This window comes from Hylaeus anthracinus, unplaced genomic scaffold, assembly GCF_026225885.1.
Source record: "Hylaeus anthracinus isolate JK02 unplaced genomic scaffold, UHH_iyHylAnth1.0_haploid 3, whole genome shotgun sequence".
NCBI classification, from domain to species: Eukaryota; Metazoa; Arthropoda; class Insecta; order Hymenoptera; family Colletidae; genus Hylaeus; species Hylaeus anthracinus.
This window is the reverse complement of record NW_026535284.1, coordinates 8,097,068-8,114,543: the sequence shown is the minus strand read 5'-3', so window position 1 is coordinate 8,114,543 and position 17,476 is coordinate 8,097,068. Positions and strand designations below refer to the sequence as shown.

Genomic DNA, 17,476 nt, shown 5'->3' with positions numbered 1-17,476 from the left:
CTCTCTCTCTCTCTCTCTCTCTCTCTCTCTCTCTCTCTCTCTCTCTCACACACACACACGCGCGCACGCACGCGCGCGCGCACACACACACACACACACACACACACTCTCTCTCTCTCTCTTATCCCTTCCATTACTCTATGTAGTTTTAACGTTTAACTTCCGGTTCCTTATGGGAATATCGATAAATCGTCGCAGTTTTTTTTTGTCCATACGCATTTATTTCTTTTTTTTTCGTGATTTTCTGTATTTTCTTTATTTATCGGTGGTAATTTTTTTTTTTCATTTTTGTTTGTCGCTTTTTAGTAACTCGAACTCTAAAAGGTGTCTCGAGGAGAGAAAAAACTAAGTGGTGTGTCGTCGCCCCACGAGCGAGGGAAAAGTCTCGTTACGGGTGGACCGGACTCGGGGTCAACAAGATAAGTTGTTGTTGTTGATGATTTCTTATTCTTTTTTTTTTTTCGTTTTGGTTGTGTTTTTCTTTTTTTCATTAAAAGTATGTATGTATGTATGTATAGTTATGTATATTAGCATCCGCTTGATTTGACACATATGATTGAGGTCTCGAGCAAGTCTCTTCTGCTGCTTAGCTCGCATCTCACAGCCTAGAGGTGATTTAAACCAGACGCGAGGCCCGTTCTCAAACGGGACGCACCGCAAACGACGCACGATAAGTCCCCCGACAATCGCCAAGCTCGCAGGTGTATACATATTCCTTATACTTTTGTATATATATTTATATAATATATTCACTGTTTTTCTTTTCTTTTTTTTTTACACTTACGTGCCGCACGCGCGCGTGTGTGTATGTGTTTTTTTTTTTTTAAGTTTTATTTTATTAACGTGATTTTGTATGTGTGTCCATATGGTCAATTGTGCATTTTCAAGTAAATACGACATAGTAAAATATTAAAGCGGCAGCAGAACGCATTGCAATACTGTTTGATCTATGAAAAAGATGTTCCTTCTCTGATCCCCCCACCCCCACCCCCACCCCCTCGGAAACTTCATGCAATCGCCGCCATCTTGTGTGCTGATCTCTGTGTTTTTAAGTCCCTCAAGGGTCCACATCTACCCCACCCCCACCCCCCCTCCCCCCGTTTGTGATTTTAAAGTCTATCTATTTATGTACAACACGATTTTTAACGTATTTCTCTTCGTCTTGTCTCTTTGTTTGTTCTCATGACGCTTTCTTTTCCAAATATTTTCTCTTGCCCCTACATCGTCACCACCCCCCCCCCCTCCCCCTTACTCGCGAATAAACTCTTCTCATAGTCAACATGTCTCGTATAAACTATGCAGTGCCGATGCCTAAACGGATAGGCAACTACACATAAAATATATGGTAATCGACAAGTGAGTAACGTATTAAAATTAGAAAGTACATGTCGCAACATCGTGGACGATAGACAGAGACGTGACGAGCGTTCTCGTGAACCCGCGCGTTCAGCTCGTGCTGGCTTTTCCTCCTCCGTCGCTCTTTCTCATCCCTCGACCCAACGCTGAAGACAGTGACGGTGTTGTATTGCTTTTCTTTTTTTTTTTCTTTTTTGTCGAATTCTAACATCCTCTCGTCGCCACGAGGCCACTCTTACGATTCGACAGGGCCTGTACAAAGGTGTGACACCCTTCGCACGATCGAGTACTACCCTTCAGAGTAAGGTGACGGCGCTGAGGTAGATACAATGACGTTCGCGTGACAATTTTGAAGCAATCGCTCGAATTTCCTACGCGCGATAACGTCGGGAAATTTGATCCTTGGACGTTTGCTGGGAGCATCGCGGAGAATGGCAACGTTGCGCAATTTTGTTGCTCGACATCCTCAGCTTCAGACCTTCGTACAGTGGAACCTCTGTTATCTAGACACGTCCGGGGACTAGGCAGTTCTGATAACGGACTAGTTGAGGTAATGGAGGTGTACTAGCAATACTCTGCAAGAACCATCTACTATGGACTTTTATGCTTGGCCATGGTTGGGTAATAGAAGCTGGGGGTGCTGGAGGGTACTGAGTCCAGTCCCATCTAGCCCCTCCGTAGCTTCTATTACCTAAACTATGCTCTATTATCTGAACTACTCGGTTACCGGAACTGTCTTGTCCCCGAACTTGTTCGGATAAGCGAGGTTCTACTGTACTTTCATGCGAATAGACTTGGACCAACAGGACTATGTATCATACTCACGAAAATAAACGAAAAGTATTCGGGTAATATAGGTCTGCAAATCGAGTCTGTCGTTTCCACTAATTACTTTCCTTAATTTACTCGCCGTTAGAATATGTCATCGGTGTTTGATTGTATGACAACGAGAAAGTAGAAACGTGGGTACGAATGGGATAACAAGAGAGTATTACATGACTATAATGTTACTATAGCGACAGTCTCTGTTGCGTTAGAGTAATTTTAAACCTATCGCGCTTAAATCGAGACTGATTTCCTAACCTACGTTAGTCGGACATTTTCTGTTTATTTTTGTGCGTACTTCTAACATCCCCCGGAACCTCGTTCTCGGAATATCCTCGACACTGATCCGCGATTCCCAAATAGAAGAGTCCTACAATCGGTTGCGCTGTTCCCTAGCCAGGTGTCAAACGACCACGAAGGTTCCCCGAGTGCTCGACTCGTTTCCGCTCGGATAAACTCTCTTTCCGGAACTGTGATCCGTTCACGGGTATCGATTAAGTAGACACAGTGTATCGACGGGTACAATAGGTCACCCGCGGCTACGTGATTCCTCTTTTTAAAAAGATTCTTTGCTTTTTCTTCTGTTCGTCGATCCTCGACTTCACCTTTCCGTACAATAAACTATTCGTCATATATACTTACACATATGTGCTATACATGTACTATATACACACACATATATATACATATACATGACTCGTCTTCGGTTACTTATAAATATACGTTTATGTATATAAGTATTGGATAGTGCCTATCTAAATGAAGCACGACCGAATAGTTTCGGACCGTGCATGAAACGTGACATGCACACGACACTTAAACGCGACCGATCGCTGAGCTACGCTATCCTTCGATGAGAGTTAAGGGAAAATGGGCGCGCGTATCTCTTTATTCTCTTCTAAACTTCAATTTTTTTTTTTTTTTTTTTTTTTTTTTGGCATTCATTGTTCGTCTCTGTATGATCTACGCGAATCCGTGCTCGCAGAAGACTGTTTACTTATGTGTGTGTTCTGTGTGTACGCGGAGATGTGTTCCTTTCAGAGCGGTGAAACGGACCAGTAGGCCTTGGACAGTATATAGACGCGAATCTAGACAAAGACTTCGACGCGCGAGAAGGTCGAGAACGTACAATGGAAAAACGAACTTCAGTCCTGAAGGAGATGCCCGAATATACGCGTCGGGTTTACTTTATTTTAGGAGAACGCTGCTGCCTGAACCTTTATGGGAACGCAAGATTTACGTGCTTGAGATACGAGTATATATATCGAAGTATAAAACGGTGAAGAGAGTCTCAGGGTTGAGGGTCTGTGCGTACAGATGTTAGTACCGAATGTTGTTGCCGTTGATCATTGATGATGCGAATTGGTAATATCTAGGATACCGTAGCAATACGTTTATGCGATGCTTTGGAGAATTTCAATTGGTTTTTTCTCGGTGCTACTGTTGTCAGAGACAGTGGTATCGGTTGCATCGGCGTGTGTATCGATATACGTATCAGTAACTTCGAGAACTATTCACCAATTCCTTGGTTAACCTTTGATATATTAGTAATTTTTAAAAATTTCTTGGCAATATATTCTTTAGCATGTTAAGAGCTTGAGCTAGTACGATAACCCTATCGCTGTAAGTCTTTCTCGTCGTAGCATCGCAGCAAGGCAGATTAGTATGAAGAATTTTACTTTTAGTTTATACTTCGGCCAGTACAGTTCGATTAGTTTGTACGGTAGTCCTATTGCTGTTAGTCTCCGATATTTTCAAGTAATTCTTGGGTACTGTATCCTTTGTAACGCACCGAGAGTTCGAACTCCCTTTTACATTAGACCTACTACGGTCGGTGTCCGAGTAATCCTAGTAAACGATTTCAAGACTTTGGCAGTAATATACTTTTCTTAATAGATAGACAATTTCAACTATCTCTATAGTCGTAGCAGCGCGGTGTCGCGCATTGTAACTTTCAGAATTTTCTAGTAAGTTTGGTTTCCACCTCGTCATTACGTCTTAGTCCGCGCGTAAAATTTCTATGAATTAGAGGGACGCGTTCTCGCGACTTCTGCGAGCACAGGTGCATTCGTGCAGGAGTCGTACGTCCACGTAAAGCTGTTCACGCTGCAGCGTTCGTCCGAACTTCCGCCGCGCGTGCGCGTTCGTCGGCGTACTTCAACGCGCTATCCTATGCTACCCTAAGTTCACCTATAAGCAGTAGAATTATACATACCTATTATACTCTCTATAACGACAATGCGTGTAGAAAAATGAGCCTCTCGCGTCTTTGGTTAAACGCGAAGCATTTAGAAAGTATTCTGGCAGTGGTTTCGTAGATGCTTCGATCTTAGCCTCGGACCAAAAAATTTTGATTTCAGTTTCAATGGGAGTTAATTAGAATCGGAGTGAGTTTACTCGGGACGTGTCGGTTCTTCCTCGTCGATTCTCTCTCATCGTCATCAAAACTCTTCCACTCGACGAGCAACAACATCTGCTCGCGCGGTTCGTCGGAGTCAACCTGATTACAATATTTAAGATCGAGATACGCTCTGTGTACTACCTGTCTGGTTTTTTCTTTTTTTTCTCTCTTGTATTGCCGCGCAGAGTTTTCGCGATACGGATAAAACCACATTGTCTATCTCATCGAAAGGGACGAGTGTAAATAAGATAGATCCTACGTATCCTAGTTTACATTGTGAAATTCAGTTAAAGGAAACTTATATCCTTTGGCATGTCACTTTTGGCCTTCTCGAGGATTAGCTTATAACGAGCCTACGAGCTCCCCTCGATCCAGTCGATCCGGAGTCCGCCAATACGGCATCGTCAATCGGGATTCGTACGTACTCTTCTTCGGTAACCGTATGTTCACAACGCGAAACGCAAGTGACTGCTCAGACAATGGCACAAGAGCAACGTGTTCCTTAGGGTGAAGTCGTTTAGGTCTTTAAGAAGTAAACTAGATTTCTGCTTTTGCGAGGCGGTTACTTCCATTCCTCCCGGTCTAGTTCACGAGTAGATGGTGATCACCTCCCGTCCGCCGCCACGCACCATCAGCACCCTGTCCAGACCCTCGGTGAGAACCTCTAGGAATTCCATATCTGTCGCGCGGTGGTCAAGAAAAATACAAATACAACAGCGCCTTCTCGACTTTGTTCTAACATTGTACCGTGTTTCGGGGTCTCCTTGAAATTTCACAAGGAATGCAACGAGGGATAAAATGCTATCTATCTGTTAGATATTATAATCAAGAAAGGTCTTAAGCGTCGAAAGGATACAGTTTGATTCACGTTCCATTTTAGTGTCCCGTGGTGGTCCAGGAAGATTGAGAATGACTAACTGAGCGTCATGGCTCTTTTCGACGATCACTTCGTTTAGCTTCACGGAAGTGTGCATACGCCTCACGTCACCCTCGTCGCTGAAAACAGTATAACGTCAGACAAGTGATCTGATCAACCTTTACATCGAAAGGATCGTTGAAATTATCGCTTACGGTGTAATCGTGATTTGCTTCGTCTCAGGGCTCTCAGTTTTCTTCTCTTCGCTCTCCTTCGCCTCCTTCTCGGTGTTCTCCTTGTTGTCCTGCTTGGGCGAGCCGGCGATCAACTTGGTTTCCTCGTCGCCGTCCTTCGTCTCCTCCACGCCCTCGTTGTTGTCGCCTCCGTCCGAATCCTTGCCCGACTCTGTATCCTGCACGAGCTTCTCCTGCGCCTCGTCCACGTTCGCGTTCTGGCTTCCCGGCTCCTGGAATCTCACCTTGGTGGCGATCTTCACGTCCACGTTGTGGTGATGGTCCACGATCGTCTGCACCTGTGTTCACGATAAGAACGACGATCAGCGAATTCGGGCTCGGACCGCCGTGTCCCGAACAGCAGGAGACAGTCAAGTGTGTCGAAAGACGACTAACACTAGCGTCAAAGCACTCTATGATCTGGCTAAATAAATGACCACTAATGTAAGCATTCGGAATGAACGTGCCAATCAAGCTGAAACTGGGGCCGTTTTCGGGCGTACCAGAGATAATCATGAACAAGAAAGCAAACTGGTGGAGGCTTTTGTACAAAACGATGCAGCGACCATTAGAGGGGGCGGTTGGAGCCATTGGGTACATTCCATCAGAGACAACTGATACCGATCCATGATTCACAACGTGTTCCGGGCAGAAAATCTCTAATGATCGGTGATCAGTTGTGTCCACCGAATGCACCCATTGTTACCGACAGGGAATCGCGAGTCTTCCGGAGTGACGATTCTCGCGTCACCTCCATGAGTTTAGTTTCTCTGAATGGGTTATTCGAGGTGACAGGTGTGAGTTTGTCAGATGGTCGACAAACGAAAATGCGTTGTTATGAAACATCGGAGACTGGGGGGCTCGGGGGGGGGGGGGGGTTCAAGGGGGTGGGGGGTGACAGGATCATGGACGTGGCGTGTCTACGACACCGACAGGGAAGAAGAGAGACGGAGGAACTCCGGGAGTTGTCTGACAAACCAGAGGTAAATTTTCTTCGGCGGGTACCTCGTTGAAGTCCACCAATGTCGGCACCTTATCCGTGACGAGCACGCAACAAACAGACACATACTCATCAGTATCGCTGTAGCAGTTCTTATTATATATATATATATTATATATCGTATACGCGTGTATTCGCACAGTCGTATCGAAGTTAGTCGTCTTCGCGGTTTCGTCACTTACCACTCCAAGGGACTCCTTCTTGTTCAGCCGCATCTCCCTCAGCATCTGGTTCCTCTGTTCCATCACCAGGGTTCGCTCGTACGTGTAGGCAGATATATCGGAATCCATCTACAAAGATCAAACGTTGAAATTAGATTCTAGGCACGTCCTTCTACTTCCAAACCGAAGCTTATGGTCGGAACGATGGGCCACGAGATCGTTTATCCATCGATCCTGACCAGATGTAGCTGTAACAGCCAACACTATTCGATGCTGTAGAAATTTAACCCTTTGCACTCGAGAGGTGACTGTCAGTCACCGTTAGGTTTCACGCAGCAAATCTACAGTACTTAATGTTTCTTTAGGTTTCATTTCTTTGGAGGTTTTTTTCAATGGTGTGACCTTATTCTCAAATCTAGATAGCTTAGAATTCATGGCGATAGAATGCTAAGAAACATCTCGAGTTGCTGGTAGATACCAGACAAAAAAGGCCTCGAGTGCAAAGGGTTAAGATACTTGGTCTTCTTACCATTTCTACGATTTCCACCTCAGCTTCGATCCTAAGGTCGTACAGGAACTTCTTCAAATCCTTCTTCATTTGGATGGAGTTGTCCTCCATCTGAGCCACGGTGAAGATCCTCATCTTGCAGTTCTTCCACGTGCGATGTTGCTTCAGCAGGAACGGCAACAGCATCAGAAGACCACCGTCGTGCACGATCCACCAGACGTCGATATAACCGACCACCTTCTCCGTCGAGTCTGGGAAGAAGTTGATTCCTTTGGGCACCAGCAAAGCCATTCTAGCCGCTGCGACGGCTCTGACCGTCTGCAAGAAGACTCTCCAGGTCCTCTCATCCTGCGATTGTTTCCAGCCGTAAGGCCAGCCAAGGATCACGGTGTTAGGTTTCATTCCACCGAGTCCAGTGGTCTGGACCAAAGAGCTCAAACCATCGACGATGTTTCTCGCCACCAGAACGTCGACGAATCCCTTGACCTTTTCCTCGGTTATCGTCTTGCGCAGACTCTGCTTGGCGGCCAGAGCTTCCCCAGAGTTCTGGATGTAGTCACCACCGATGCAACTGACGGAGACGGTGAGACCCTTGCCCGCCTTCAGCTGGCTGGCGAACGCGAAGAGCTTGCGGTACTTGGGCACCAGGTCGTCCGTCAATTTGGCCAGAATGAGAATTTGAGGCCTCCAGTTCTTCGTGTGAGGTGGCCCCTCTTCCAGTCGCAGCAGGGAGTAACGAGCGGCCGACAGAGCCAAACCACGGATACCGTCGCCCCATTCCTTCTCAGCGCCACGGTACTCGATGTACTTGTAGATGCAGCCAGCCATACCCATGGCCAACAGCGCGTAGTACCAGCTGGTCATGAACATAATGGCGATGCAAAGGGACAGACCGAGGAAAGACAGACTCCAGTGGTAGTACTTGAATCTAGGTCGCCAGTTGGGCGTTCGCAGGAGAGTCTGCAAGGCGCAGGCCAGGTTGACGAATCCGTAGCACATCAGGAAAAACATGGAGAGCAAGGGAGCCAGGTAGTCGACGTTGCCGAGGAGGATGCCGCATTGGCAGATGATGATTGTTAGCACGAGGGCTCTCGTCGGTTCGCCGCGTTTGGAGCTGGTGGCAAACGGCGTCAAGAACGGAATGATGCCGTCCTTGGCGATGGCTTGGAGCAGTCGAGGGGCACCCGTCAGCGATTGGAGACCAGCGCCAAGAGTGGAGAGGAACGAACCGATCAGGATCACCCATTGGTTCGGCCAGGCCATGTTGGCCACTACCAGCTTGCCACCGATGCTCTGACCGAACTTATCTCGCAGCAACAGATTGTCTACCGTGCCAGCGAACAGCAACACGCAGGAGAGGTACACCGTTGACGTAGTGAGGATCGCGCAAATGGTACCGATTGGGATCGACTTCTGGGCGTCTGCCAGGTCACCTGATCTGTTTGAGCCCGCCATGATACCTGTGCGAGAGAATTTATCAAGATTCGGTTACTAGATCGATCGGTGACGGTGATTAATGCGAGTTAGGCCAATCGCACACGGTGCAACCGATCTGTTTCAAATCACTCTGAAACTAGTTGCATGCGACCGTGGATCTAGGTAAAACAAAGATAGTGGAATAGGTAAAACAAAGAGCGCAAACGGTTTGCAACACTAATTTCAAATCGGAGCGCCGTGTGCGATCTAAGTGCGAGGCCTTAGAAGTGCAAGTGTGTACTTTAGATGGGGCCAAGTGAAATGATTCAACTAGCTTCATTCAGAAACCTCTAGGATATCAAATGTATTGTTTTAGGATGGCGAGAGAAGTGTTTCGTTAGCTTACCCGTGACAGAAGGGAAGAATATGCCGATGAGGATGGTGAAGGTGGTGGTGAGATCGACCTGAATCTGATTGAAGGAGGATGCCGCCATCATATCGATGTCCTTCGGATCGCTTCCGTAAGCAATTAGCTGACCTTCCTCTTGGAAGCTGTCCCATATGTTTTCTAAACGCAATGTGTCAGTTATTTTCACAACAATCGAGCATTAACTACAGGGTGATCCGCTCGTTAGGAGACGCAATGGACAACCGCAACAATAGCTGACCGTCATTCTAGACTTTATGACGGCGACCACCGCAGCGAAAGTGGCTGTATGGGTCATCGTCATAAAGTCTACAATGACGGTCGGTTATTGTTGTGGTTGTCCATTATGTCTACTAGCGAGCGGATCACCCTGTATAACTACGGATACTTCATTACCTAAGAATACACCACTGGCCAGGCCACGAATTCCATTGATGATGGTCAAGTTGTTCTGCATGTAGTACGGATCGCAATTGTTTGGGAGCAGGCTGTTGTTGCTCTTGCAGTAGATTTGATGGAGGACTCCACTGGTGTTTTTATTGCAGTCCGCCATCACGTCAATGTCCTTCAGCAACCTCCTACCCAGGACGCACATTCTGAAACAAGCAAACGTTCGTGTCAGTTCTTGTTAACCCTTTGCACTCGAGGCCCTTTTTTTTCGTATCTACCAGCAACTCGAGATGCTAAGCTATCGAGATTTGAGAATCAGATCACCTTTACTTCACCGGCAATCATTTTATTGACATTTCGAGTTCCAAAGAAATGAAACTTAAAGAAACATTATTGCTGATAGATTTTCTGCGTGAAACCTAATGATGATTGAGAGTCACCTCTCGAGTGCAAAGGATTAATTCCACCGGGATAAGAGTGCACAGAGCGTAGTTACGTACTTGAGGGACTCGTTGCCGTAGAAGTTGTAGAAGAGTCCCACGTAAACAGCCACGATGGAGAGAATAACGCAGGCAAGTGCAACCGTGGCAAACTTGTTGACGAACTTGACGCCAATGAAGACGATGGTGCCCATCACCACCAGTAGACCCGTACCGTACACTCGAAAGTTGTTGTACATGATACTTGGATCCTTGGTGAAGTCCCCAAATATGCTCAGCGACGGCGCCATGTAAGTCTGAAACAGAGGTTGATGTTCTCCACCTGGCAACGATCCAAACGACCCTGTTCTATATTGCATCGGATTTGGAGGAGACTTGCAGGAGACTTGGAGGAGACTCCAAGGGTACCAGAGAGACTCTACGGTAACCTTAGGTGTCAGGGATTATGAGAATAGATTGTCAGGATTTAACTAGCAATTAGAAGGGGATTAATAGGTAAGTTAATACCGAGTATCGGGCATTAACGATGGAACTGTTCCAAGCGGAGACTCACCAGGACGATCTCAACTGCACCGATGATGTACATGGCAGCGGCCAAAGTGGTGCCTGTGTAGAAGAGCATCCCTACGGCCCCACCGAACTCTGGACCCAAGCTTCTGGATATCATGAAGTAGGACCCACCGGCGGGTACCACGCCGTTGGTTGCGATGGCGCTCATACTGATAGCGGTCAGCATTGTCTGCAGGCAAACAGAAATTCTTTAGTACCGTACAGTTTCAAGATGTCTCCAATATTCATCAAAATTTCTTATTATTTCTTATTATTTCTTAGTATTAACGACACTGGATCATCCTCTCTGATGTTACCAGTCCTACTAATTTTTAATTGATTCAGAGATGGGGGTATTCATATTCATAAATACAAATATCAATAAATTTATGAATAAAAATGTGAATAACGCATTTTTATTTAGAATTAACTCTTCATTAAATAACGTTAATCACTTACTTACACACTCCAACCAAATGGATAATTACAAAAATTATGTAATTTATGGAAATAAAACAATCGTTGTTGTTTCTATTATAAAAAGCATTGTAGTTGTGTTAATAAACACGTATACGAAACTCTGGAATACGTATAAGCACCTTGGAACCTTGGCGCCTTAATAAATTAATGACACACTTTCATTACCACCTTTTGGTTGTAACAATACCGAATAAAAAATAATGATACAGGGAGAAAAAAAGCTTGATCCTGGCAGCTTAAGAGAGGTTTACAATTCGTTTAATGAAAGCGTGTTTCATCAAATTCATTATCCCCAGAGTTTCGTATACGTGTTTACTAACGCAACTATAATGTGTTTTATAATAGTAACAACAATGTTTCTTTTATTTGCATAAATTACATAATTTTTGTAATTACCCATTTGGGTGGAGTGAAACCATTCTGTGCGGGATAGCAAACAATGTAAATAAGTGATTGACGTTATTTAATGAAGAGTTAATTATAAATAAAAATGTGAACAACACGTTATTTATGAATAAAAATGTGAATAACATGTTTAAATTTAATCATATTTAAATAAATTAATTCATATTCATCAAATAAATAAATGTACACATAATATTAATTAATAATAACAATAAATTTATTCATATCACAAATCCGCGTGATGTTAATTTATTCATATTCATATTTATGAACTGATCATAGTCAAAGGTTGTTCCCAAAGGACAAAAGGACCTATAACCTTCCTGAATCGCCACGATGCTCGCCGATACTCACCACGCAACAGCAACAGAGCACGATGAAGAAGCCCTGTATGGCGCCAGCCGTGCCCACGACCCACGTGAGACGGATGAAGAGGATCACGCCGAAGATATTCTGGATGCAAGGTAGAAAGACACCAATCAGCGTTCCCATTCGTGCGCCGCCTTGCACCGGAGGTGCCCTGCTGTCCGGATCGGTCGCAGCCGGGATCGTGTTGCTATAATTCGACAGACTGTTGAGCAGCGTCGAGATCCGAGGTCGGTCCTCCATCTCTTCCTGAAAGTAAGAAAGATCAACTTACGACGTCACGTTGCCGAACTTCTAGGTTATCAAAGGCCTACATGGAAGTTTTCTGTTGCGATAAGTATCAAGGAGTTCGAAGTATGGATCTGAGAATGCTCTAGACACTCTGACTAGTTTTGTATATGCATCGCAGCGTCGACAGTCTTTAGCGACGATTAAACGACGCGTGGAATCAAATGAGATTCCTCAACGAGTGAATATAACTGGACTGTAACTTGATCGAATGCGAACTTGCGCGAACTTGTACTTTGAACTAATAAGCTTCATTTTCTATCCGAATGCGAAACTGAACTATACACGCGACAACCATCTGCAGGGACCTCTATGGATCCTCACAAGGAGCTACAACACACAAATCCTGTGAGATTTCTCCACCCAATCTCATGGAATGTGTTTCACCGCACCCTTTGCTAGTGTCGGCCATTTTTTACTCGGCAGCTCACGCTCCCGCAAACTTTTCGCGGAAGAAATTTTAATAACCGCTTAATTCGCCGGTTGTAATCAACGCTTTAACGACATAGTGCGCCGGAGAGAGTTGAATTTAAACACAGGAATTAATATAAGGGAGAAGACCGAACATACCCGGAAGAAATTGCAATTTAACAGGGAACTGTTTGACCCCAACAGCTACGGTGCACCTGAAAGCTGTTTACTCGTCGAGTTCTTGGGAAGGGGTAGTTTCCAGTCGACAGGAAACTCGCCATGGACCCGGATTGAACGCGCCAAAAGGCTCGCCAGCAAGGTTACCGTGAAACTTCTTGTTAATTGGATCGCTTTGAGGCTGTTTCCGTCCATGGTGCAACGAACCTAAATTTTCTTGACGTCTTTCTCTCGCGAGTCATTGACTTTCAGATGAAACGAGAAGGACCAGCGCTTGATTCCAGGCTTTCTCGTACGTGTTCCGTCGAATTAAGCGCGTGCGAGCTTGGTTTCGAAGGCTGGGCTAGCAGGTTGCTCGGGAGTGCCACATTTGCGTCGAGTTACGCGCGCCATATACCTCCCCAGGGTATCGGAGCAAAGTGGACATAACTCGAGCCCACCCTGGAGAGCACTTACAGCTCGTTTGGTTACTTTCAAAGGTTGCATTACCTCGCGACCGCCTCGAGGAGGAACGGAGGTTGGGTGACTGGCAATAAACCGGCGAGGATTCCTCGTCGTAACGTTTTAACGTAAATACGGGGCGTTCGGTAACTGGTGGTACAAGCGAAAAGAAGGTGATTCTACATGCAAAACAAGTCGAAGGTATATTAGGAGGTTGCATTGAAAGCCGCTGTTTTTCATGTTTTTTGAGCATTTCATTCAATGGCGAAGTATATAAAATTATCAATCGAAATATTTGCCCTCGAAAGCTATTACTTTTTCCCATTTTTCCGGCAAAAGTTGAATTCCGCGACGATAGAACGCTTTCTTTCGAGCTTATCCCATGTTGCATCGATCTTAACAAATGTGTTTCGTGTGGCTTTAACAACTTGTAATATGCGACGGCTCTCACTGTCTACGGTATTCGCAGTAAAATCCACAGGTTTTCGCAGTAAAATTCGCAGGTTTGCATTCAATGCAAACCTCCTAATAAAATCAAAATTTTTCATGTAAGGCGTTGCTTTAGAGAAAATCGACTTTGAATTACCGGCGAGTACGGGTGCACTCGATCGTCTTCGCGTGGGTAAATTACGTTGTCTATGTTACTTGTATATATTAGGTTGTCCTAAAAGTTTCTTTCGTGAGTTGCCTTCAATTATTTTCTGTGGCAGTGTTTATATAAATAGACAATCTAATTCTTAGACATTGATGCTGTAACAGTAACGGAGCGAAATGAATCGTACACAATTTTGTAATGTAACATGAAACGTAAAATATTGTGTATGCATTAATTATTTCTAAAAGGAAAGAAACATTTGGGACAACCTAATATTTGTAAAATCTTTCCTGTCTTCTGAAAAACTTCAACCGTATTATACACACGGTTTTCTGATACGTTCAACGCGAGCTATGTTTATATCGTACTCAGAGGCCTCTAGAAAGGGATACTATTTTAGTCTGAGCAACAAAATAATCGATAGCTCGAAACACCAACGTGTTTGCACCGAAATAGTTTGTATACGAATTAGTCTGACCACCTACGTATTTTTCTACTTAGCGCCTCGACCGAGACGTCCTATACTCGAAGTAGAAAATTCCCTGCGTTGTCAGACACGCTGTGTTCTACTCTCGACACTAGTTGATTCTTTTAGATCCCAAGTCATTTGTTTATCTATTAAATTAAGAATGAATCACATTTCTAACAGTAAATAAACGACGCAAGACAACGGCCGGTCCTCGACGAAGAAACTGAACTTTAATCTGACGACGGGCGGTGCAATTAAACGCACTTATTTAATTAATTAACGAGTTACTCTCTCGTTTCACCTGCAATCCTCTTACGCCGAGGGGTAAAGAAAGTAGAAATCCTAGCGCGCCATTAGTGAGATAATTAAACGAAACGCGATCCTGACAACTATGCCTCGCAGAGAGTTGTTTGCGCGGAATAATCGCTACGTAATTCGGTCGATAATTGCACGTGGACGTGGATGAAAAATGAGGATCGCGACAGTGAAACACGACCCCGAGCAAGAATTTCCCCGACGGAACTGCATCGCCCCGGGGATCTTTTCATTAAAAACTAGAGGCGGACGCTATTTAGAAAGAACTTTCATCGAAATTCTTCTGGAATTTTAGCTGGATCACCAGAGGTACTCGCAATCAAGGGTCGGGGATAAAAATGGCCACGAAATGGGGTACCTCTTATTCTCTCGTTGCAGTGACGAAACGATACAATTTCGAGCATTGTTCGTTAGCGGAAATTTCCCTTTTGAGGATCGAATGTATTATCAATCCTGGGCGAAATAGTATTCAGTCAAAAGAATCGACGCGAGTGCAACGAGATTTGCATATGTATCAGTGGGTGGAAAAGTTCGGTACATGTTGGAAATAGAATGCGAGAGTTGACTTTAGTAGTTTTCCTTTTTTTTTTTTCATGAAGAGAAGAATGAATCAATGAAATCGATTGGGAACAATTTCAGTATAAAATTCAGCGTTAAAATTTCTTCTTACTAGAACTGTTCTCAATAAAATGTGACGGAATTTTATTATAACATTTCGTCATAGTGAAACGTAACTAAATTTTACAAAGTATTTCGTTCTCTTCTAACAAGGAAAGCTTTTTAGGTGTCCGTCTCCAATTGTTCCGATTTTTGGATACGTTTTAAAGGGCCAAAAAATAAGATACACGTATCTTTTTTATATTGCCCCGTTTTCATATTTAGGGGTTGAAACGATCACCTAAAGTATCGGCTGCAATAGGATCTCCGAAACTTCGAAGATCTTTTATCATAGATGGAAGAAAACTTTAAAAAAAATAATTTGTTTATAATAACAGCCTATTGCTGAGACTTGAGGGGGTCGTTTCACCCTGTAAATATAAAAACGGGCCAATATAAAGAAATACATATATATCTTATTTCTCGGTCCTTTACAACACATCCAAAAATCAAAACATTCGAAGGCGGACACCTAAAAAGCTTTCCTTGTAAGTGATTACTAACCGAACCTTACCACACCCAAAAAATAAATGTTCTCTTTCTTAGATCCCGTTCCTCTACTTTTCCACTTTCATATACAGTCGCACCAATTAATTTCGACCGAATACTATCCGCCAGGGGCGATATTAGACACATAGCTAACCACGGGTCCATAGCGAACCTGTTCGCCGCCATTTCGCCCGGTTTCCCCGGACAAAGCGGCCAAGAGACAGAGGCAGACGTACAAGCGAGAAATCAGCGCCGATAAGGCTGTCTTGCTCGGAGATAATTTCGACAGAGCGAGCCACGGCAAGAAGAGAAACGGATAATTGGATATCCAGGAATCGAGGTCGATGCCGAACCGCGCGTTCCAGCTATGAGGCCCCCGGACTGAAAGAGCACGTTAATTAACCGGCTATAAGGGCACGTTCGAACCATGGCTCCGCTTGCGTCACTCTAGGCCACCCTTTTTCTTTCATTTTCATGCGGCCTCTATGCAGAGGCCAGTGTGCAATCGTTACGTAAAACCACGTTCCTACACACGCGCGCGAAATCAGGCCTGAACAGGATTAAAGGATCGACGGAGCAACGTTTTATCCCAGTGCTCCTTAATTTTGAGCATCCTGCGTCAAGGAACCCTTACTCGTTGGTTGGATAATTGGATAAATTCATCTTGCTACGAAACTTTAATTTTCCAATAATAAGAACAAGTGCGGAATGAAAGAAACGAAACATTGGTCATCTAAGGTGATCGAAAAACCAGCGGAAGACGTTCAAACGACCCTGTTCCGACGCGTCGCCAATCAACGAATCGCGGCAGTTAACTCTGCGATTAATTCAGCTGGAGGCGGAGGTGAAACTTTCGTTCAAAGGTACTTCGACGCAAACTCGAATCGAATTCTACGGTTTCTTATCGACCGGTCCGTCGACAAACTTCCCTGCTCGAGTTGATAAACGTGTCGAAGCTGAAAGCGAAACTATTTTCCCTAGCGAGCTGTTCCGGTTGAAATACGCCGGAGGATTAGGCTCGTTCTCTTTATCTCGAGATAAACTTGCTACCAAAGACGTCGTTCCTTTTAGGATCTCGTTTATGAAAACTCCTTTTTCGGTAGCTGGAGTACTTCGTCTCATCTTTGCAACGAGTTACTTTTGTTTAAAAGCAAGCAAAAGAGAAAATAATCTACGGGATGGAACGTGGATCGAGAGAATTGAAATCTAATTTAATTTGTCACTTTTTATATACCGGCGATGATAATGATAACATTTTTAATCCTTTGCACTCGAGGCCTTTTTTTCTGGTATCTGTCAGCAACTCGAGATGCTTTGATTGACTTCGAAAATGAGATCTCTAATTTGAGATTCGAAAATCAGGTCACCTTTGCCTCAATGACAATTTATTGACACTTCGAGTTCCAAAGAAATAAAACCTAAAGGAAATCTAGTGGTGACTTGGAGTCACCCTTAAGGGTTAATTGGTATAGGACGAATTTGGCCAAAAAAAAAAAAAAAAAAAAAAAAAATGAAAATAGAAATTATTTAACAGAAGCGTTAGGAAAACAAGCGATTTAATAAGAAGAGCTGGGAGACACTCTGGGGAAACTGTCCCCGTCGGCCGATGAACAAAAGAAAAACTGCCGACGAAGGACGACGCCGGTCCCGAACAATAAAAGAGACGCACAACCGCAGAAGAATCCGTTCGTGGCTCGCTTGTTCGTTGAACGACAATTAAGCGAATTGCACACTCGAGAATATTCAACCCTGTCTCTCCCCCTCCCCTCTCTCTCTCTCTCTCTATTCCTCTCACTTTCGTGTTTTAATGAAGGACCCTTC

The 17,476-nt window shown here is 44.4% G+C and overlaps 1 protein-coding gene across 11 annotated transcripts in view; it reads right to left on the bottom strand.

Annotated features, from left to right (window-relative positions):
- Positions 1 to 3,077: 3,077 nt before the first annotated feature.
- LOC128893881 (solute carrier family 12 member 4) overlaps positions 3,078 to 17,476 on the bottom strand; it is a 139,799-nt gene continuing 125,400 nt past the window's right edge. For 9 of the 11 annotated variants that reach the window (XM_054155181.1, XM_054155189.1, XM_054155190.1 and 6 more), the window contains 11 exons: positions 11,802 to 12,062; positions 10,567 to 10,752; positions 10,074 to 10,309; positions 9,580 to 9,779; positions 9,163 to 9,324; positions 7,362 to 8,800; positions 6,854 to 6,961; positions 6,650 to 6,703; positions 5,654 to 5,970; positions 5,439 to 5,578; positions 3,078 to 5,261 (listed from right to left, as the gene is read on the bottom strand). In XM_054155181.1, the coding sequence (XP_054011156.1) occupies positions 5,170 to 5,261; positions 5,439 to 5,578; positions 5,654 to 5,970; positions 6,650 to 6,703; positions 6,854 to 6,961; positions 7,362 to 8,800; positions 9,163 to 9,324; positions 9,580 to 9,779; positions 10,074 to 10,309; positions 10,567 to 10,752; positions 11,802 to 12,062 (3,195 nt within the window). In that variant the 3' untranslated portion in view covers positions 3,078 to 5,169. The remainder of the gene's footprint in view (positions 5,262 to 5,438; positions 5,579 to 5,653; positions 5,971 to 6,649; positions 6,704 to 6,853; positions 6,962 to 7,361; positions 8,801 to 9,162; positions 9,325 to 9,579; positions 9,780 to 10,073; positions 10,310 to 10,566; positions 10,753 to 11,801; positions 12,063 to 17,476) is intronic. The other 2 variants (XM_054155182.1, XM_054155184.1) reach the window with 2 other exon arrangements.